General features: G+C 41.6%; 2 protein-coding genes across 2 annotated transcripts in view; one reads left to right on the forward strand and one right to left on the reverse strand.

Moving 5' to 3' along the window:
* The window catches only part of LOC149275864 (spermatogenesis-associated protein 17-like), a 152,404-nt gene extending 147,634 nt beyond the window's left edge, over positions 1–4,770 (reverse strand). Inside the window, exons 1-3 of the mRNA XM_089504220.1 lie at positions 4,703–4,770; positions 1,837–1,926; positions 1,202–1,283 (exon numbers count right to left, since the gene is read on the reverse strand). Of these exons, the coding sequence (XP_089360346.1) occupies positions 1,202–1,283; positions 1,837–1,926; positions 4,703–4,770 (240 nt within the window). The remainder of the gene's footprint in view (positions 1–1,201; positions 1,284–1,836; positions 1,927–4,702) is intronic.
* Positions 4,771–5,108: 338 nt separating this feature from the next.
* The window catches only part of LOC149275866 (G patch domain-containing protein 2-like), a 68,485-nt gene continuing 51,274 nt past the window's right edge, over positions 5,109–22,319 (forward strand). Inside the window, exons 1-5 of the mRNA XM_089504221.1 lie at positions 5,109–5,158; positions 8,812–9,513; positions 11,813–11,874; positions 14,064–14,246; positions 14,749–14,828. Coding sequence (XP_089360347.1) covers positions 5,109–5,158; positions 8,812–9,513; positions 11,813–11,874; positions 14,064–14,246; positions 14,749–14,828 — 1,077 coding nt within the window. The remainder of the gene's footprint in view (positions 5,159–8,811; positions 9,514–11,812; positions 11,875–14,063; positions 14,247–14,748; positions 14,829–22,319) is intronic.

The following is a 22,319-nucleotide window of genomic DNA, read 5'->3' on the forward strand; positions in this document are numbered from 1 at the left end:
ATTGCGCTGTGTGCCAGCTATTGATGCTGAGTGCCAGGATATTAAGTCATATCTCAACGCTCAGCACTGAAGCCGCATGCACCTTGAGAGAGCACTGAAACAGCGGTCTGTAGAAAGAAACGCAGGACCACCAGCGTAGGAGGAAAAAGAGAGAAGACAAATGGAAAGAGAGGGAGAAAAGAGACAGAGAAAGGGAGGAGAGAGAGAGAGAGAGGGAGGAAAGAAAGGGAAAGGGAGGAAAGAGACAGAGAAAGGGGGGAGAGAGAGAGAGAGAGAGAGAGAGAAAGGAATGAATCTCTTTCATCCCTTTCTCTCTCTATTTATTCTGGGTGAAGAAAGGCAGAAGAGAGAGAGAGAGAAAAAAGAGAGAGAGGGAGAGACTGTGTGTGTTTTGAAACTGTTTGTGTGAAGGAAAGTTTGTACGTTAGGACAAGTGCGTCTGTAGGGGAAAGCAAGTGTATGCTATGATGTTTGTGTGTAAAGGCAAACATGAATATGTTTGTGTGCGCGTAAGGGTAGGCGTGTACATGTGTGTACTATCTATTACTATTTCTGTTTTGGGCCTAAAGGCAATAGAACGATTCATTCTAACACACATTTTAACAAGAGGAACAATTTAGTATTCTGTAAATCTAAAACTGATAGAGTCCATTCATTTTAAAATAGTTTGCCGTGAACCATGTCTGAGCCGATCCCTGGTATAAATTTTCTTTTAGTATCAGAACTAAGTTTTCAAAAATGTTGTGCTGTTTTCTAATTTTGTTTTCAGGTAGCTGCATATTATGCATTTGCATGAGTTCTCACTCTGTTAGATCCTGGCTCTCCACCTCGGAAGGTTGTGCAGCTCAAGGGAAGAGATACTCTTGGCCAGTTCCAAGGATCTCCCCAACTGGCCCATTGAGCTACGGGCTCACAGGGGAGCCTGACTGTCGAATAGGATGTTCTTTCCCTGACGATGTTGGAAAGGGGCTTGTCTGCCTTGGCCAAAATACTTGGGACCTCTCGGCACCATGAACGCATACAAAAGGACTTGGGTGTATTGCAGAATGTTTCGCGAAGAAGCAGGGTGTCCTTGAGTTTTTGGTAACTTAAAAAGAACAATCATTTGAGATAATGACCACTTTTCTTTTAAATTATAACTCAGATAAAGAAATGGGTTTAAGGAGAAACACATACGTTGATGCATGATAGCTCTCTTTACCTTGACTTTGCTCCTGAAAGATTTTCTTGCTTGGTAACCCCTCCACCATTTCTGGATAATTGTCACCATTCGATTCAGATACCTGAATAATACACCAAATATATCATGTATAAATATATAAGATTTGTAAAATTAGGGCAGAGTTTGTTTTCATTAAAAAAATAATATATGTATCTCCTTGTGCCTTCAGATAACAAGTAATACAAATATTTTAATTGTGTAAAAAATTCATAGTGATGTTACAACATTAAGATGTTCAACTTTCTTGCCGGTCCTCTCTTTGGTGACTAGACCCCAAGGCTTACTGAAGCCTACGTTCAGGGGACTGCTGCCATCGTTTGGTCAGGGGGGAAACCCACCCAAGTCACCCTTTAACCCTGTAGATCGGGACATATTTGAGATACAACATAAAGCCATCAAAATGGGCAGCACAAAATATAGGTCGTATAATAGAAGCACAGAAAGGATCCAGGCATGCTGTAAATGTTACATAAAATATTTGTTAATTTAGATAATCTTGTAAAACAAAAAAAGGCTTTTGGTAGTGGCCTAGGGTATTCATATTAGAGCAGCCCCTTGCCAGTCCTCCCCTGTCTTGTAATTTCTGTTTTAGGAAAAAGAAATAATATTACCACCTAAGGTAAGCCCGTACTTTGAACCCTCTGAACCAACTCTGGATTGTTACAGCCGCTTTGTATTCCTTTAATCTGTTGTCTTCTGCGATCCTGGAAAGACAGATTTCACATGGTCAGTAAATAATATTATCGGACCCTTCAATGTCAAGTCAGCTTCTCTTTATACTGGAGACATCACATTGCAATGAGAACCTTTTAACACAGAAACATTGACTGCATCAAAGATCAAATGTCCATGCTTTCTTAGCTTAGCAGAGATCTAATGCAGATCTTGTCGATGAAGGCATATTAAAGTAATTAATGATTATTTATTGTGCATTCTTAAAATGTAAACAAAACTATTACATTTCAGTAGAAGCTGCAGCTCCCTGCCGCTGCCTGAAAATTCTCGAGACTGATTGGCTGCTTCAAGCAGCCAATCAGTGGCCAGAAAGCATTCTCATTGAGCGCTCTCAACGCAACTGAGTTGGCGATCGCTGCATGGCAACTAGCAGAATCCCCCCCAATGCATTTGAAAGGGGGACGCCGCATAAATCTAAAGAGACTGCTGAGCTATCATATGCATTATTAAAGCGCATAAGATGGCTAGAGTGTCACATTCATATGAACTGAGGGAGAATGTTGGATTTTGATCAGTCCTGCTTGACTCCAATCAGGATGTGTATTAAAAACGCTGACACGTCATATAAGCGGTTTTTTTTTTTATCATTAAAGGGGCAGACTCACTCATATTAGTTCAGGGTTCGGCAGAGCAATCTGTATTTGTTAGATGCTCCATGTGGGTTTGCAGAAATGTTTTGGCAGGTGACACGATCTACTATGTGTTCTAATACATGGTTCAACCTATTATAGGGTTTGCCTATTGGCAATCATTCCTGAGTCATTCAAAATTCAAAAAACCCTTTTGCAATGATGTTACAGCTAGAAATTTCCATGAAAGCAGCTAAGTGACGCTAAATTTCAACGGTAGTGTATAATGTTTATATTTATATATATTTATATCGTATTGCCCTAAATATAGGCCGCACTTTTTCCCCCAACTTGGCAGCACAAACCTAAATACACCACTGGGACCAACAGCCCCCAAAAGTACATTTCCACCTTCATGAGCCTCGTCAGTGGGGATCCAGATGGTGACGCTCTATAAATGTGCTATTGTGAATTGGATAGAGTTTTTTATAAAAAAAATTTAAAGGGAAATTCCCACTGAAAAAAATCTCCTTGAGCATAAACCCCAGCGCTGTATACAGTAATAACCCCCCAGCGCTGTATACAGTAATAACCCCCCAGCACTGTATACAGTAATAACCCCCCAGCACTGTATACAGTAATATACCCTCCCAGCACTGTATACAGTATTATAACCCCCGAAGCTGTATATCGTAGTAACCCTGGCATTGACAAAAACCTGGAGGTTTCAGTCTTGTGATATTTTGACTTTTCCACCTCAAACACCACACTGAACTGATTGCTTATGCCAATGCTAATGAAGTCCATTTCTCCATAGGGTTTTATTAGTCAGAGTAACCAGCTGGGTGATTAAGACTGAGCCATACTATTATTTCCCAAAGGCAGTGATAAAGAGTCCACGTGGTGTCTAGTAGTTTGGACTCAGATAACAGTGAGAACTCATACAGATGACTGATACGCAGCTGCCTGAAAACATAATGCAAAAACTACAACTACTTTAAAAAAGGTTTTTTTTTAATCTGATACTTGTAATAAATGACGATGAGAGATCCCCCTTAAGGCTGTCTCAAAAGTCAATTGTGAGCCGTCTCAGGCTTCAACCAGTTCTAGCCTTTGCTACAAGAGGTAGTCTAAAATGCAAATTATCCGGTAATACAATCTACTTGTAGATGCAATAGAATACACATTTTATGCTGACCTGTGTTAAGGTATAATGTGCCGTTACGTGCACTCTAATGCATATGATATCCCCCTTAAATTTACATTCTGCATTTGCCCCATCTCCCACCCTCTATGTTCCATTGCCAGATGATTGGCTGAACAGACATCCTTGCCAGGTGATATATTTACTGCCAATCAGCTCCAGTACTGGCTTGGCATACTGCTGGCATCACACAGGAGTGGTTTCCTGCCACTGATTGGCCACTTGAAGCAGCCAATTAGTGGTGAGAATTGTCTGTAGCTGCAGCTTCTCCTAAAGGTAAGTACCGCATTTCTTATATATTCAAAGAACGCTGCAAGTTCTCATCATATATTTTAAATGCATTGTTTTGCGGTGAGGCTGTCTGGCACATTATACATCCGTTTACTGGTCATGTGCTGTCCCTTTACCTGTGCATCGCCCGTACTGTACCAGCACAACACATCAGAAAAAGGGCCTTATTCACTAAAGGGAGAGATGGCAGGAGGGTTTGCTGAATAGTTGTTTTTGACTCCCTCACCAATAAGCCAACACTGATAAGTTTCTCCAGCAGCAAGGGCTGAACTGGCCCTGTATAATGTATAATTCAATACTCTCTGATTTAACAATACATTTTACAGGGCCAGACAAGCTCTTCTTGCATTAGAAGCTCACTGGGGATGGCCCTGCATAATGTATAGTGAAGTCAAGGAGCTGGAAAACAACTCTCCTGACAACTTTTCCTTAAGTGAATAAGTCCCTAAAAGTTTGGCACTGTATGTAAGTTGTTCATGGCAACAACTCCCCGCATTTGCAGACACTCTCTTGTTAATCTGTCCACTGGTAGATACACTTTGTCCCTTCAGCTATCATGGCAAAGTAGGCATGTGGGTTGTAGCGCAGAATATGCACTTTCAGGACTCGCCCACCGCCGGTGTTTAGGACAGGGGTATGTTCAGGGGGCAATTCTTGCCTTTCCATACCCTTGGGGATTACCTGCTTTCTAGGAAATATTCCACTTTGAGGTGAGCCAAGCGGCTGCGGAGCTTCTCCAGGGTGGCCATGTCCCAGCTGTCTGGACGCGTCTCCATGGAAACGGGTTGGTTCGACCGCGGAGGGGGAGACATTTCATAAACATTTCTCCGACTCCAGTAATCACAAGCCATAATCTCCATGTTAACATCGTTTCAGCTGCTATTATTAGTGTATCACTCTGCCCCGTGTTAAGGAGCACACAGACCGGACTGAATGATAGTGAAGTATATAGCAGTGCGTTGGTTTAGTCCGACTTCCGCTCCCTTCGCCACAGGTCGCTGTTGCTGTTCCGGAAGCGTCATGGTGGCTCAGTCTGCTGCCCCAACTTGGCTGTGATCAGGTCTGGGGGGCACCACAAGCTTTGTTCATGGTTGGCGTGGCTAAGAAACACATCCGAGCCAACAAGGGAACCAGCTGGTGAGTGAGGGCAGAGAGGGCGGGTAGCACTTTCACCGAGGGTACTTAGTGCCCGTCACTGACGCTGAGGGAACTCGGTGCCCGTCTCTTACTTTGAAGGCGCTCGCTCCGTCGCATGCACCGAGGGCACTGACACTGGTGATGCTGATCACTCCGCGATGGCCATTTACTCAGCCCGCCTTTCTAATACCGCATAGTGATGTTTCGTGGTAGCAGAATCGTCTTGGCCTAGTGATGCGCAGTATCTGGGGTTATCTCACCCTGCAGAGGGAGCTAACAGTAGTTTGGGCTCTATCGGCCTAATTTAGCAATGTGTGGGTTACAGTGCCAGGATGTCTGATCAGGTTCAGTGGGGGGTGGGGTATACTGTCATGGACTGAATGTCTGTGCTGTCAGTGGGTAGGGTACACATGGACTGTTGGTGGGTAATGTCTGGAGCGCTTCTTCCATGATCCGGGCCCTGCTTTTGGCCAGGAAGGGGCAACGGGAGAGAGGAAAGAAGGGAACGCTCAGTGCTCCGCTTTGTATAGTTTGGCAGTGAGGATCTCACGTTGCTCACTGGAAGGGCTGCGCCTCCGGCCTAAAAACTTTACGCCAAGTAGAGTAGATTTTAGACCTACGCTGTGTAACGCTTTCCCCACCTGGGATACTTAGGGCTTTACTAACCTGGGTTTAGGTCTCGTTCTTTTGAGTGAAGTTTATGTATCGCTACCTCTTCTCGGTATAAAACTTCTGAGATGTCTGGCTTTCTTACCAAATACACGAGGGGCTGATGTTATAAGTCGCCTTTCTGCGCCATTGTAGTTTGTCTCTGATCTCATATTAGGGCACCAGGGAAGTAAACATTTTATATTCTAGCTCCTTAAAACACCCCCAAAGGGGGATCCTTAACAAATAGGCAAGAAAGCCCGTCCCTGCTTGCTGTGTCGATGCCTGCGTTAACATTCATAGTCAAATGATAGTTAAAGGAACGTTTTCTTTGCTCCTTACTGAATCGTTTATGAATAATGTTGGCGTTCTACTGGCTGTGGGGTTAGCGTGACCAAACAGGATTTGTGCAACATTTGCTGCTCTCTGTCTAGATGGAAAGGTTCCTTGTCCGTAAGCTTGCTAAAGATGTAACATTTTTCTTGAGTAAAGAAGGCATCTTGGCTTTCCAAGTGAATGTGGGGTATCGAACCTGGTAGCTGTAGAGTACAGAAGACCCCTATCCAATTTAGCTTCTGCTTGGACCAGATTAGTGAATTTATAAGATAATTTGTTGTCTATACCGGCTATTTTTCTATCTGCAGGTTAGTGGTCAGCGTCCAACAGACTACTGGCGACCCCAGTTGAGTTTCTCAGCTTGTTGTGCGCGCCTCGTGATGTGTTTATGATCTGTTTCAGTAGCTGTCTTCTGAAGTTAGTATAGGATGTACAGTTAGTGGCAATGAACTCTTTGGAGAGGTCTCCCTCAAAAGGGTTCCCCCCCACCCCAAACTCCCAAATATTTATGGATGGTCGGTAAGTTAGCCTTTGCTTTTAGGTTTCATAGCAAGCATTGTTTGCAGTTGTAGGATGCCAGGAACGTTGTCTTTATCTCGGTGTAGAGCTTTCAGGGTGAATTTGATGTATCGAAGGTTGCATGCTGTGTGGATATTTTCAGGGGTAAGAAAAAAAAGCAATTGTGTGTGTGTGTGTATTATGTCACCCTATAGACCATCAGAATGGACTAATTAGCAGGAACGTTTTATTTGTTGCCATGGTGATAACACCGCTTCAGACATTGCTCCAGGATTATTTTTATACATCGCCTCTTGTATGTCTGGGATATAGGTTTATAGCTTTAGTTTTCAGTAACTAAAGTTCCGATTTATTTTGCGTATTGGGTGCCCCTCGTTACTGCTTTTTGTTTGCAGCCGCTGTGTACGATAGTCCTGGGTTATAAGCACACATAAGATATCGTAATGTTTTACAATGTGGTAAGACCTCTCCTTCGATATGTAGTATACAGGTCTGGGTACTTGTTCTTAAAAAGGACATTATGGAGCTTGGGAAACTCAGAGTTGGCTTCAAATTAAATACGAGGAATGGAGCTGCTTTGCTATGAAAAGGCTCCAAGTTAAATTTGTTTACTCAAGAAAAAAAGTCTTAGAAGGATGTGATATCATTTATATAAAAACACACACGGACAATAGCAGCCACTCTCTTATGTTCATTACTAGGACTGTACAAAGAGCAAGAAGCCGTCTTATTCAGACTTGAAGAACGCAATCTTTAAAATGGGGGTACTTTGCAGTAAGAGCAGTAAAGTTGTGGAATTCACTACATAGAGGTTGTGCTGTCAGATCCAATGTCTTTAAAGAAGGGCTGGATGATTTTAAAGCAAAAAATATTTTACAAAGGGTTAAAATATAAGGTTTATAAGGACGGCATTAGTTTGTTGATCCAGTGGAATTGGAGGCCAAACTGGAGTCAGGAAATATTCTTTCCCTTTTTTTGAGGCACTATTAGAAAATGATCAAAATGTGGGTTGAGCTTGATAGGCTTGCATGTTTTTTTGTGTGTTTGTCCCCCCCCCCGCCTAAATTTCTGTGCTTTTGTAAATATCCTCTCGTTCTCTCTGATAAAGATTTCACCCAGGCTGTGCTCACATTTTATCTCATGATTTTTTTTCTCCTGGCATTTCCGCTGGTTTTATGCGTTTGGACGCACGTAATGACTAACATACTGTGTCTTACGAACGTTCCAATGATTATTTGGAGGCACCAGGCTGACAAGTATTCTGTCTTTGGCGGATGTATTAAGCAATATGTCATTATATAGCAACTGTTCCCAAACAAGTATACAGTTTATATAATCAGCTTAACGCACGTTAGTGATGTGCCCGGCGATGCCTGTTCGCGCCGTGCTGTTTTATGTGGAGTGTTGGTAAAGATACTCACACTCACATCTATCCTTAAATATCTTAAAGTGGATCTGTCGCTTTACATTTACAGATCTGTACAGTTCATTCATGAATTTGATTATCTGACACCTGTCCAGGTGTATTTTATTTTGTCCCCCCAGGCATCCCCGTGCCATGCGCAGTTGCCTCCTGCAATACTAGCAAAGCCCCTCTGCTTCCTCGGGCAACGCAGACTAGAGCGCCGATTGCTTCATCAATGAATCCAGACATAAGCGGCAAAATTAGTGGCATCGGCTGCACACAATGAACCTTCTGTTGTTATCAGACAAATGCATTTGAAATGGAAGATGGAAATAAGCAACGGAAATAAGCAACAAAAGTAACAAACCGTTTTATTAGTAAACCAAATCTGAGTCGTCATGTAGTTTGCAGATCTAGTCTAGTGTCTTCCTGATTAAGCTATTCAACTCTTTCAGTGGTCTACCTGCATTTCTACATTTTATTTACTGTATCATATGAATGGGTTAACCGAACGCTTGCTCATTACAGTACCCTACATTACATAAACCTGCATAATTCTGCTTATTAAAATAAGTGACGCATGGCTTGACAAACCCAAGGTCAACATGTCAACTGGCGATTGTGTCCTGGCATCTACGCTTTCACCTGGTGGTCACCAAAAAAAAATAAAAAAAAAAAAATATATATATATAGCAATAACAGCTGTGAAATTATTCATTTATATTGGTCCTAATTTGTTTTACAGGCATTTCAGTAGGACTATGGAAGAGCTCGTCCATGACCTTGTGTCGGCGCTGGAAGAAAGCTCAGAGCAGGCTAGAGGATGTTTTGTCGACACTGGTGACCACTCGCGAAGCATCTCATGTCTTCTCAAAAGGCAAGCAAGGAAACGGAGAGGAAGGAAGCGGCGCTCCGATAATACACACCACCCATGGGAAACGGGGCACTGCCTGAGCGATGGTTCAGACTCCAGTCTAGAAGAGCAAAATAAAGATTACCGGGAATGCGTCAGTAATAGTAAAAAAGACAGCGACTCGGATGACCAGTTGTTACTCGCGAAAAGGCGACCGTCGTCAAACATGAACAACATACGCGGTAAAAGGCCCTTGTGGCACGAATCTGATTTAGTTGTAGACTCTTTGGCAAGCCGAACTCTGAGAAGGAGACGGAAAGTGAAACGGATGGCAATAGATCCCCCGGCAGAACTCATCAGTCCAATGTCACTGTCTCAGGGCCGAGATCAGTCAATGGACAACGATGGCAAGCATTACCAACACCTAGAGATTAGTAAAGGCAAAATCAAGAAAAGGAAAATCTCTGCCTCGAGACACGGGCTGGAAATTGCAGATGAGGGAGTTGTCGTAGAAGGAGAGGAGCTAAGTCATATAAACAAAGACAAAATGGAATACGAAGAGCAGAAGGGTTCGGATGAGAATATGAGCGACAGGTGGTTTGTTTTTTTTGTGATTCACAACTTTCAGTGAAGTTATGTTGTGCTTGACTACTGTTTTCATGAGCAAAGTCTAGGCCCACCTTTTATGGAAAGGAGTCACGTAATGCTCCGTTATTTGTGCCAAGGAGTGTCTTGGATATGGAAACAGAACAGATACATTGTGGGGTGCTCCAGTCTTTGTGACCAGTGTTGAGTTAATATCAAAGTTAAAGGGACACTCCAGCCATCGTATAATGCATATGATAGCTGCTTGGTCGATTTTAAATTTTAACGCAGACATATGCAAATGTTTTTTGTTTTTTTTATGCTTTCCTGAGGCCCGGCTAAATGCCCCACAGGAGATGCGTTTAGCCTGCGTGTTATGTACTCGCCTCCGGCCAGCTCCAGAGCTGGCTCTAGTGAATGCTGGGGTTATGGGTATGTTTAGGCACCAGTTCGCATGTGTAAAGTCTTCCCTTTGATTTCTATGGGAGCACTTTCTTACCGCTGATTGGCTGCTTAAGCTGTCAATCAGTCGCAGGAAAGTGCTGACATTGATTTCAGTGGAAGAACTTTTCTGCCACTGATTGACTCGCTCCAGCTGTTAGATTAAGGAAATTCAAATAAGAGATACTCATGACTGGGTGGGGGCACGAAAGAGATGTCTGACCTCTCCTGTAGTCGGTAGATCCTTTCCCAGCCTCCTTTTCAGCTTCGCCCTACAATCTGCTGCATTGTTTAGGCTTCCGCTCCCTTTTTCCGGACCAGAAGCACTCTGGTGGAAGCCTCAACAACAGACAGGGAGCAATCTTGGTCCGTAGGGCGACGGATGCCTTAACAGTGGAGCAGACTCGGGTGAGAGGACAGATCCGTTATCCGTAATTATCCCTTATCCTAAATACTTGTGGTCCCAAGCTTTTCGGATAAGGGATCTGTATTATGTTTTTAAGGCCACCAACTTATACATTTATAAATGGAGACAATTTTGTAGGAGTTTTCTGTTCTGTTTGTTTTTTTGTCAAAGTATCTCTAAAACACTCCTCCAATCCTGTTTCATTGATTGCACTCCAGGTTTGCCAACTGCTGACTCCAATTGGCTTTAGTTGAAGTGATGAGCCTAGGGGTTCACATACTTCTCCCACCCACACTCTGAATATTTAAATGATGTATTCGGTGTATACAATAATGTGTGATATTGTGTGTTCATGATTATAAGTCATCAAAACTTATACTCGCACCCTATCTACGCTGTTTCTCTTCCATGGTCCCAGTTTTGGGTCATTATTATGTTTTTGTAATGTCGTCTTTCATTCCTGTGAGAGAGGAACAAGTGTTTTTGTGTCCGGTGGCAAATGTCTCAATAACTTGGGTGGTGTTTGGGAACCGGGAGATTAACCTCTGCTGAAATGGTCCATTCAGATGCAGGAGTTTAAACCCTCCTGCCTAGCTTTAGTTCTTTACCTGGCATATGCTCATCAATCATCACTTATACAATTGTAAATTATCTTTTTATAAATCATGTGTGAACTTTCTGGGATTCATAGTTCAAAATGTCAATATAGCCAAACTGTAGATTAATCCTTAAAAATGAATGAAATGCACCTGTTATGTCTCTACTACCATATGATTGTATCTACCTCCTAGTTTAGGTTCAGTACAGTCCTACAGATTTATGTACCAATCCATTTGCTGCATAAAGATACAAACAAGTTGGATTTAGTCTAAAATCGCATTTAATACACATTTCCCTAATTTTTGCAAATCTGCATGGACATAGATGGCCGGATCCTTTAGCCAAACTCGATACGTTTGATTGGACCAGCAGAGAATAAGATGGTTTTTGCATAAGCTTTCAGGACCTCACAAGTATCTTCTTCAGATGTAGAGGAAAAGGACATCTGATGTCCCAAAATCTCATGTCTCTGCATGGGCTTCTGGCTCAGTAAAGACTTGGACCAATATGATTATATCCATTTTCCTTAAGACTGTCATGGCACCTAACTTTGTTCTGGCATCTAAGTTTTTGTGCTATCTCATATTGATCTGTTTGGAGGTGTCCTCTTTGGGCTCCTAAAGTTTATGCCCGGATAAAAATGTCATGTATTCCAATAGTTTTCCATTGTATGCGATTATTAGTCTTCATACATATAAATATAATATATATTAAACATATATAAATTGTGTGTGTTTGTGTGTATATATATATATATATATGTGTGTGTGTGTATATATATATATATATATATATATATATATATATATATATATATATATGTGTGTGTTTTAATGTTTTTTTTATTCTGTTTCGTTTCAGTGAATCGAGCAGTATAAGCAGCAGTGATGCCGGCTTGTTTACCAACGACGAGGGACGCCAAGGTATTGAAAAAGTATTCTCAGCCGACAGAATTAGGTCTAATTGAAACCTGCTAATTGGTGAAACATTTTGTTTCCCTCTTTTAATTAATGCGGTTAGAGAAGACTAAACATTGCGGCTTTTCCGTGCAGCGAAGGTGTAATTCTCACCGCTAATTGGATAATGTTATACATCATAATGACGCTTGTTTGAACAAATAATTGTGAACATAATTTACCTTGCAGTTGATAAAGTCTAATTTTCAAGTGGTATATACGGTATAGAACGTTTAGTTGTAATTAGCTCTTCTGTCTCTTTTCCTTGCTACTTGTTCAATTATGTAGATTGTCGTATATGTTTATACATAATTACATGCGATTCAGAATGAACATTATGACTAACGTTAACGGCTTTGCGGTAATAAGGGCTGCCCAGGACTCCCATGTTGGTGCTATGTAAATATTTCTTAAAGAATATGGGTCTGTATTTACTATTTTTTAAATTTTATTTAAAACAGTTTACCTTGTATGTATTTGTATGAATGCAGCTGTGTTTACCCTAAATAACGTACTCCTACTAATCATTGATTAGTAGGACAAGATGCTTTATTGTTTTATTTTTTTTTACTTTATTTTTATAATATAAAGGGCATCTCCCATTAATTTTGTTCCTTATTGAGGTCAAATTTTAAAATATATTTTCAATAATATTTTATATTTTCTTATTAAAAAAAAAAATGTTTTCAGGCATCTGCATATCAGCCATTTCTATGAGTTCTCGCTCTGTTATCTAAGCCCCAATCTACTAGTGGGAAACAATAGAATGGCTCTGTCGTAATCACCTAGTCACACACTCTGAGTAATGAGGCTCTATGGAGGGATAGACTTCATTAGCATTGCCATAAAGCATGAGCTCAATGTAGTGTTTGAGCTCCCAAAATGTCTCCCAAAATATCACATGACTGACAACAAGGAAGTTTATTGCAACAGAATGAAGGAAAAACAGGTTTTTGTCCATGCTGGACAACTATATGTATATATGTCGGCCGGCATGGACAGAAACCTGTTTTTCTGTCTTTCCTAGATATAGATACGGAAGCTTTTTTGTTTTCGCTTTATTCCAATTGCCTCAAATTAATGTTCCAATACATTGATAGCTATTTGTGCTTAGTTTTGAAATAGCTATGTGATTAAGTCAGGGCTTGACAAATTTTGATTGACAGTTGGTCAGGAGGGATCTGATCATTATCAGCCCACTTACTAAACTCACAGTATTTGACCTGGAAGCACCCTGGACTTTCAGGTCAGTGCTGATGTTTCATTGGAGCACAGCATTGACTGATATTTAGTACCCACAAGCTTGTGGGGACAAATGTTAACCCCTGCAATGCCACGAATGTGTTATACACAATTGTGGAATTGAAGGGGTTAACGCTGCACTGTCGCTCTCATGGAGCGATCAGGCAGCAGGGGGGTGTTGGGGCTGCTCTCCACACTCATGTGGAGACCGAAGAACCCTCTCCCCCTGTCCCTGAAGCTGCCTGTGGCAGCTGGGACGCAATTGCTGGTCTATAGACCAGCCATCGCAGGGGGGAGTCTCTGATGACTGCTGTAGGCTTCCATGCCTATAGGAATCATCAAAGGGCTTGTGGGGGCTCGTTTTTGCTGTTGTTGGTCTGCTTGGGCTTTCAGGCAGACCAGCAGCATGGCCCCGTACAAAACGGGAATTAACCCCTAAAATGCCGCGATTGCGGCATTGAAGGGGTTAACGCTGCCCTGTCGCTCTCATGGAGCGATCAGGCGGTAGGGGGATGTTGTGTCAGGTCCCCACACTGAACCCCCTTTCCTGAAGCTGCCTGTGGCAGCTGAAAACGCTACTGCAGGTTTTCCTGCAATCGCGGTTTCAGCCTATAGGATCACTCCGTGGGAGTGATCTCAGGCTCGGGGGCGGGCTCTGAGTGGCTGTGCTGTCTGCCCAGACTCCTGGGGCATTTTTTTGTGGATGTAAGAGGTTGACAAACTCCTAGGCGCCAGGACAAAATTCTGAGTCACCATGGCGACCTGGCGCCTGGGATTTGTCGAGCCCTGGATTAAGTTACTTGAAACTCATAATTAGTTCACCAATTGCGCCCCAGTCAGTGGGTCTGCGTTAACTCCTGGAGACTGTCCGATCTCACCCTCCATTCACATGCTGATGTGTCTTTTATTCTCAGGTGACGATGAACAGAGCGACTGGTTCTACGAAAGTGAACCTGGGGGAGCATGTGGCATCACCGGGGTGATACCGTGGTGGGATCAGGAGAACCCTGCCGAGCTAGAAAAAGAGCTTCCCGACCCGGTCTTTGAGAGCATATTAACTGGCTCCTTTCCTCTCATGTCACATTCAGCCCAAAGAGGTTAGTGCTCGGCTCCAATGCCAAGATGTTCTTTACGCAAAATCTGCAAAGATTTGTTGGTAATGACCTTGCATATGTTACTGTGTCCATTTCAGTCTATTCTAGTCTGTAAATAGTGGGGACTATTCACTAAATGGCGAGCTAACATGTAACATTATTAACTCACTGACTTTACTCTGAAGAGCCTGTCCAGGGAGAAAGCCAGCTCGGAATAGGCCAGGGATAAATCCGTGGTTGGACTTTTTATCACGGCACACGTTACATTGAGTTTGAATAAAGGTATATATTAATCTTGAAGGCTGTCTGTTTATCCGTTTGCACTATGTTTTGATAGTAGATTGGGCTGCCTTCCAACCAGAGCACTTTGGAGGTGCCGTATTACCTTCAAAAATGGTTTAAGTGTATATTTGTAAAACAATGTGAAATAAAGTTCCTTAAACTTTTCTAAACACTTTATTGCTGAACCCATTTATCTTGATTTAATATATATTCTTGTCTTTAGGTTTCCAGGCTAGACTGAGTCGTCTCCATGCCGTACAATCAAGAAACCTTAGGAAGCCTCCGGCAAACGCAAGTTCTCTGGTACAGTCTTATTTTTACTGCATCCTGTCGAATTCTTTGAAAATGCTAATGTGAGATTGCAGTATTCTAATCCATGGTTTTGGCTTTTTTCACCAATCGAGATCACAGACAGAACTTTTGGGCAGTTGGTAGAAACTGTAGGGCTGGCATTGCCTGGTTCAGTAAGTCCTTCAGTTGGTTCTGGCGCGGGTTTAGTAGAAGGCTGTTGGTTCTATATGCCATGTTCACCGTGTTCAGTTATTAAAGTGAGTGTTTAATACAGTAAACTGCCCCTCTGTGACCCTGATTGAGGTTGTACAGCAGCATGTTCAAAGCAATTGGAGTTACCGCTTATAGAGTGATCGCCATAACTAGGAATTTACCAAGGGCTGATCTGCCAGAGCTGTCTCCCTTCTGTGTCTTATGCCGGTGGGGGGAGCAAGGCTAGATGTTTGTGGGAGCAGGAGAGGGATACGTGATTAGCCAAACATCACCCCTCAACACACAATACAGATCAAAGGATGCCCTGAAGACTTGGTAACTGGCAGCGACACACTGCATGTTCCCAGGTGTAGTGCGCTGCTTGAATGCAGATCCATGCTCATTGAATCCACCCAAGTTAAATTATTCTGATCTGTTGATCGAATCTGAACTTGATGTGAGCGTGGCTAAGGCCGCAGTAACTTCCTAACCGTCAATATGCAAGTTTACCTTGAAATCCATGTGGATACTATCCGGAAACCATTTACTTTCAGAGAAAGGGGAAGAGTTGTGGCTGCCTAAAGATACAGCTACGGCTCCAAACAAAACTAATTAAAGCTGTTTTACTATTTGATACTGTCCTGTGTATAGAAACCAATACATATTGCAAGTCATATTGGGAAATACTTTTGTTGAACGGTGTTATTGGAGCAAATTTGGAAATGAGTCTGAAAACAGCATTGAAAGAACTGCCCCAGAATCCAAAGTATTGAACTTTTGTAATTTCTGCATATATGCTGTATCTAAGAAAACAAAGAAAATTGCCGTTGTGCCCCCCTTTTTGTTATATGCAGATTTTTGGTTCAGAAGCGACTAGATATGACAGGCAGGTACGACGTTACTGCATATGTATGCTCCGCTAGCCTCTCTTTCTTGGCACTTACTGTAAGGAATTCTTTTAACATCTCGGCTCCTTCTCCATGTTCAATAATGCTAAACGACCTTTTAATGTAACGTACGTTTATCGACCTTGCACTCCCCTATGTGGTTCTCTGTTCAGCTCATCTTTCTATTGCTTTTCCCAAATATTACCTTCTACTGCTTAATATAGTAGTTGTGTTTGCAGATTAAAATATATGCGCTACATATACATTAGAACCCCACCTTATGTGTATAACATTGGCGCAGTCATCTTAACTTGCTGCTGTTAGATGTGAGATAAGGTTGTCTCATTAAGTTCTTGATCGCCTTAAAGGTAATTTTTTAAAGGGACATTATTATGTCCAATACTGGCCCGCTGATGAAGAGTGAATAGTAATACTTAGTAAATTTTCCACAAAAAGGAACTTAGCCTCCTAAAACGCTGTCCCTCCGCTCAAGCAGTCGTTTGCTGGCAGTAAAGTGCTCCCATGTTAATCAGTGGAAGCGCGTTCTGCGCATCTTCCCCGGCGGACTGGCTGGCGGTGGTTATGGTTGTATTGGTAAGCAGATGATGCATTATTGAACTCATCCCCATTCAATATTTCATCTGATATACTGCCATATACCTATATAGCTATATACCAATACAGCAACTGCTCTATACCATCTTCTCTCTCATCAGTACATATCTCTGCTAAGCTCCAGCTCTCCATAACGTAAAAAGCAAGTTAAGAGAACATCTCTTCAATGTGACACGACAGCAACTTACATACTATGATTTTAGATGCACCCCCCTTTATTGTATCTCTGTCTGCTCATTCCCTACTACCACTTAGATTGTAAGCTCCACGCGCTGGGACCTCCTTTCCTAATGTATCCATCCATACCTATTGTACTCCAATCAAAAGCTCCGTAGACCACTTACATGAGAGCACTTATTGTACCTCCCTTTTATTATATTGTAAGTGGTAAAGCGCTAAATAAATCTGTTAGCCCTCGATTAGTAGAAATATACCTATACGCTAGTTTGGGGTCTCTTATCAAGGACATTTCTAGCTGTAACGTAATTACAAAAGGGTTTTCTAACGAATCATTGTCCTTTTAAATGTAAACTTGGATCAGTGAAGACAACGTGCCATTGGAACACAGGAGTGATGGGAGTGATAAAGGGCCATTGGAACACAGGAGTGATGGGAGTGATAAAGGGCCATTGGAACACAGGAGTGATGGGAGTGATAAAGGGCCATTGGGACACAGGAGTGATGGGAGTGATAAAGGGCTATTGGGACACAGGAGTGATGGGAGTGATAAAGGGCCATTGGGACACAGGAGTGATAAAGGGCCATTGGAACACAGGAGTGATGGGAGTGATAAAGGGCTATTGGAACACAGGAGTGATGGGAGTGATAAAGGGCCTCTGTATGCCTATGAAGATATTCCATTAAAAATTAGCTGTTTCCATCTACAATAGTCATTTACAACATTAACCCCGTCTGTGCTGGATTTCTGATCCATTTCATGTTATTTCAATGGACAATAAGTGCTTTCCTTTCAAATACAAGGACATTTCTAAATGACCCCGAACTTCTGAATGGCAGTGTATACAACATTTATAGCTATTTCAATACTGACATATTTTCCTCTAATCTTTTTATTTTACAAAGTATTTAATTTTGCTAGACATGAGCAATATAAAGGCTGTTTGAAATCTAACAATTTGTCCAAACCATTGTTAAGTAGATGTTGGTATATTTCTCCGTTCATTGTGGTTTAGCGATGTATCACCGCAGCCGTGAAGTTAATCTATCAGTTGTAATAGCCCCTATAAAATACCCGAATGAGATTGCAATAAGCCTAGAGAGTGAGCCACAAATCCTTGCTATGGCCAAGCAAGCAGTCAACCAAAAATAAAAATAGGGGCATCTGAAACAAAGGCCGTTCTTCCCCGAGTTATAGCGTAATGGTCAAAGGTCAGAGACCAATGTGTTAACATATTATAATACCCCTTCCATGCAGTGCTTCATGTCCTCACCATAATGAAATGAACAGTCCCTTGCTTGCAATATTATACCCCGTACACAAATATCCATTATTATTATTTATTTATCTTTACAAATAAAAGCAGTATTTACCTGATCTTTAGTCTTTTGTCAGTTCTGTTCTTCTTGCCTACAGAAATTTGACATTTGATAGGTTTGTTTTAAATTAACAAATTAAATGTTATTTATATATATATTTAAAAAAAAAAAACTATAAATCTGTAAACTCTATTTGAAAACAATGAGTATTCTATACAGCGCCGTGTTCAGTAATGTAGTTTAGCATTGAAGAAAATTTTGTTTTAGTGCAATGCTTATGAAGTCCATTCCTCCGTAGTCTTTCGTTAGCGTGTAAAATTTCCATGTTCGAATTTTATTATTTCGCCTTTCATTTTCTATGAGACCGTTCATCTGTTCGTTGTCTTAACCTCTCATTTGCTTCTGATTTGGGATCCAGGGGGATGTGGACAAAGTTTAAATTAATCTCTGCCGGCAAGTGCTACATTTGCCATTACCGAAGTGCTATGTGTGTGGTTTTCAGAGGATTTTCCCGTGGCCGCAGTTCTGGTCCACACCATATGCTCGCTCTCCCTCGTACATGCCCGTGCATATACTATCCATCATACATGTACACATGCTCCCTCGCTAACACACACACACTTACACTTATCGCTATATGTGATGCCAATGGGAGATGCCGCATTCATCTCAGACATTCAATATGTGTCCTTTCTCCAAACCAATTACCATCGCTAGAAATGTCTCTCTAGGCTTTAATCACTAAAGAAATACTTGGTAGGAGATTTGGGGTTGCAGCCTCTTGAAATTGCGTATGAAGGACTATCCGTGGCAAATTTCCCTGCAAGAATGCCTGATCTGACCCTGCATAATGAATAGTTCACTCAGTGATGTGACATCAAGAATCATCACGCACGGCAGTGTACTATTGGAGCAGAAGCTCACTGGGCTAAGCCCTTTTAAATATATTTCCGTAGAAAATGATTAAATGTGCCACTTTTTTGCCATTCAAAGGTCTAATGTAGGGCTGCAACTAACGATTATTTTCATAATCGATTAGTTGGCCGATTATTTTTTCGATTAATCGGATAAAAAAAAATGTAAATTTTTCATTTATTTAAAATAATGTAATAAACAAATTATATTAAATACAAACAGCATAATAAAAAAACTTTGATAAAATGCATTTCTTGCCTTTATTTCGCAACCAGCCCCCCCCAATTTATGCACGTTTGAGCCCAGGCTTGCCACGCTGCCTCCCACATATGCCACTCCACTCTGCCTCCCACATATGCCACTCCACTCTGCCTCCCACATATGCCACTCCACGCTGCCTCCCACATATGCCACTCCACGCTGCCTCCCACATATGCCACTCCACGCTGCCTCCCACATATGCCACTCCACGCTGCCTCCCACATATGCCACTCCACGCTGCCTCCCACATATGCCACTCCACGCTGCCTCCCACATATGCCACTCCACGCTGCCTCCCACATATGCCACTCCACGCTGCGTCCCACATATGCCACTCCACTCTACCCCCAGATATGCCACTGTGGCCCCAGATCTGCCTAATACACCCTGATTCACCACTCTGTCCTCCCCAGACATGCCACACTGCCCTCCCCACATATGCCTTATACCCCCTATATGCCTTATACCCCCAGATATGTCACTCCGTCCTCCCCAGATATGCCTTATACCCCCCAGATATCTCATAGTCCCCTCATAGAGTCACAGACCATACTTTTATAAATAAGTACTGGGTTAATCTTCACTGCCCCCAGGATTTAGATTGCCCTTAGTTTGCCCCCCTTTATCTCTAACTGCACCTTAAGTTAACTTTAATAAATTAATAAAATTAACCCTCAGTCCTCAGCATTAAATTAACCCTAAACACCCCATTAACCATAACTGCCCCTAAATAAACCCTAAAGACCCCATCAACCACAACAGCCCCTAAATTAACCCTAAACACCCCATTAACCATAACTGCCCCTAAATAAACCCTAAAGACCCCATCAACCACAACAGCCCCTAAATTAACCCTAAACATACCATTAACCAAAACTGCCTCAAATTAACCCCAAACACCCCATTAACCACAGCTGCTCCTAAATTAACCCTAAACACACCATTAACCATAGCTGCCCCTAAATTAACCCTAAACACCCTATTAACCATAACTGTCCCTAAACTAACCCTAAACACCCCATTAACCATAACTGCCCCTAAATTAACCCCCACCTCCCCTAACCTTCAGCAGCCCAAATATTAATGTTATACTTACAGTTAGATGAGTGTCACAGCCATGTGGTTCTGGCCTTCTGGGAGAAGGAAGGGGGCGGGGCCAGTTGTCACAGTGATTACAGGGAGGGGCTGGTAAGTAGGAGCTGCTGCTGTGAGTCACTGAAACGGTTTATATAATGAGGGGTATTTTTCAGAGCGTTTGCTCTGAAAAAACCCTCATTTAATAATCGATAAAATTGATTCAACTAATCGATAATGAAATTCGTTGGCAACGATTTTCATTATCGATTTATTATCGATTTTATCGATTAGTTGTTGCAGCCCTAGTCTAATGTCTTATTTTTAAATAAAGGCACAAAAGATACATATATATATATATATATATATATATATATATATGTGTGTATATATATATATATATATATATATATATATATTTTTTTTTTTATTATTTTTTTTTTCCCTACCAAATTTTCTCATTCCATGGTTTCCTCCAACAGGCATCAAGGTTGTCTCATCAGATTCTTTCTCTTTTTTTTTTTTTTTTCTTTCACTCTTTCCATTATTCTAAAATAGGTGCCATAAAGCCCAAAATATTGGAAATAGAAGAGCGGGTATAAAAGGAGAATACGGGAGGGCATGATATGACACGACTTGATAGATTGTCGCTCCTGAAAGGGAAACAAAACACTAAATATTTCTAATCCTGCATTATTTACCGCATGGGCGGTTAAATGCTACTGTAAAGCCTCATAAAATTAAAAGGGAAAAAATCTCCCGACTGTGGCAGGAATTGGATTTAAGGAGAGCGGTACAGAGCCCAAAATATTGCTACAGAATTAAATGTCAAAAAACTTCTTTAATAGTAGATATATAGTTCACAGTGTCTGGTTATGATTAATACATTTAATCTAAATCACTGAAGTTGCTCTCTGGTTTTCCATAAAATACAATGGGACACAAATCAGTTTTACTGGAGGCGGATAACAATTGGAAAATAATGCATCTTCCCGCCCGATAAATTGTCAGTTATACCTTTACCTAAAATCAATCTATCCCCGGAAAATTTATTGCAATTTCCCCTAATAAATCAAACCAACTGTTTATTCATTTGCTTTTTGATACATTTTGGCCCTCTTTGGCCACGCTCCGACGTTTCCCTTTTGATTCATTGTAAATTAGAAAATCTATTTGGACTCCATTTTCTACTCAAGAAGTTGGAAGTCACCACCTGGTACTTTTTCCTTCCAGTCTCTTTATACGTTTAATACCCTTGAACTCCGATGTGATGTCTTCAGGTGAAACCTGGAAGATTTCCTCTTCCTTCTTATGAAGACACGCATTGGTTAAGGCATTACATAGGATAGAATTTAACGGCAGATAAGACCCATTTGGCCCATCTAGTCCTTCTCCTTATGTAAAGACTCAAACCTTAATCCATCTTTGGTCTTGTCTTCACTTCGAGAGCTATATGTTTATAGCATCCATGTTTAAATTCCCTCACTGTATTAGTCTCTACCACGTCTGCTTACTAAAACCGTAAGGGATCTTAAACACGAGACAGGCAGGTTAAGGTTTGAGGTTTTACATCGTGGGGGAAAAAAAGGCAATGAGTCTTGTGTGTTATCAAGTTCTGTGTTTCTACCTATTACTTATTCTAGAAGGTTATTCAAAGCATCCACCACTCATGCACCATGAAGTTGAGTATTTCCTTTCTTCATTACGTTGAAGACGTTTATCCTTTAGGGTTTTGCAGAATGTGATTGGTCTGCTGTGTTATCGGACTGCGGCTCTCATGTTTGCCGCAGACTCGTTCCATTTCTTTATGGAAACGAAGCGTTACTGGAGTTGCATGTCCACAACACGGCTAGAAAGGTACCTATTGGGTCAGCTTTATCTATGAAGGATGGTTTCCTCTTGTGGAAATTGCACTTGTCATACACCCCTTATCTTCCCACCGAGTTAGACGCGTAAAAGTTCCTTAGTCACTCTTTCTGTTCTGATTAGCTTATCTTTTGACTTTACCTATTTTTCCACCTTTTTTATACCAACCAACCAACTTAACAAGCCCAACGTATAG

Source organism: Sceloporus occidentalis, unplaced genomic scaffold (genome assembly GCF_023333645.1).
Source record: "Sceloporus occidentalis isolate IW3139 unplaced genomic scaffold, rSceOcc1.0.p SCAF_261, whole genome shotgun sequence".
NCBI classification, from domain to species: domain Eukaryota; kingdom Metazoa; phylum Chordata; class Lepidosauria; order Squamata; family Phrynosomatidae; genus Sceloporus; species Sceloporus occidentalis.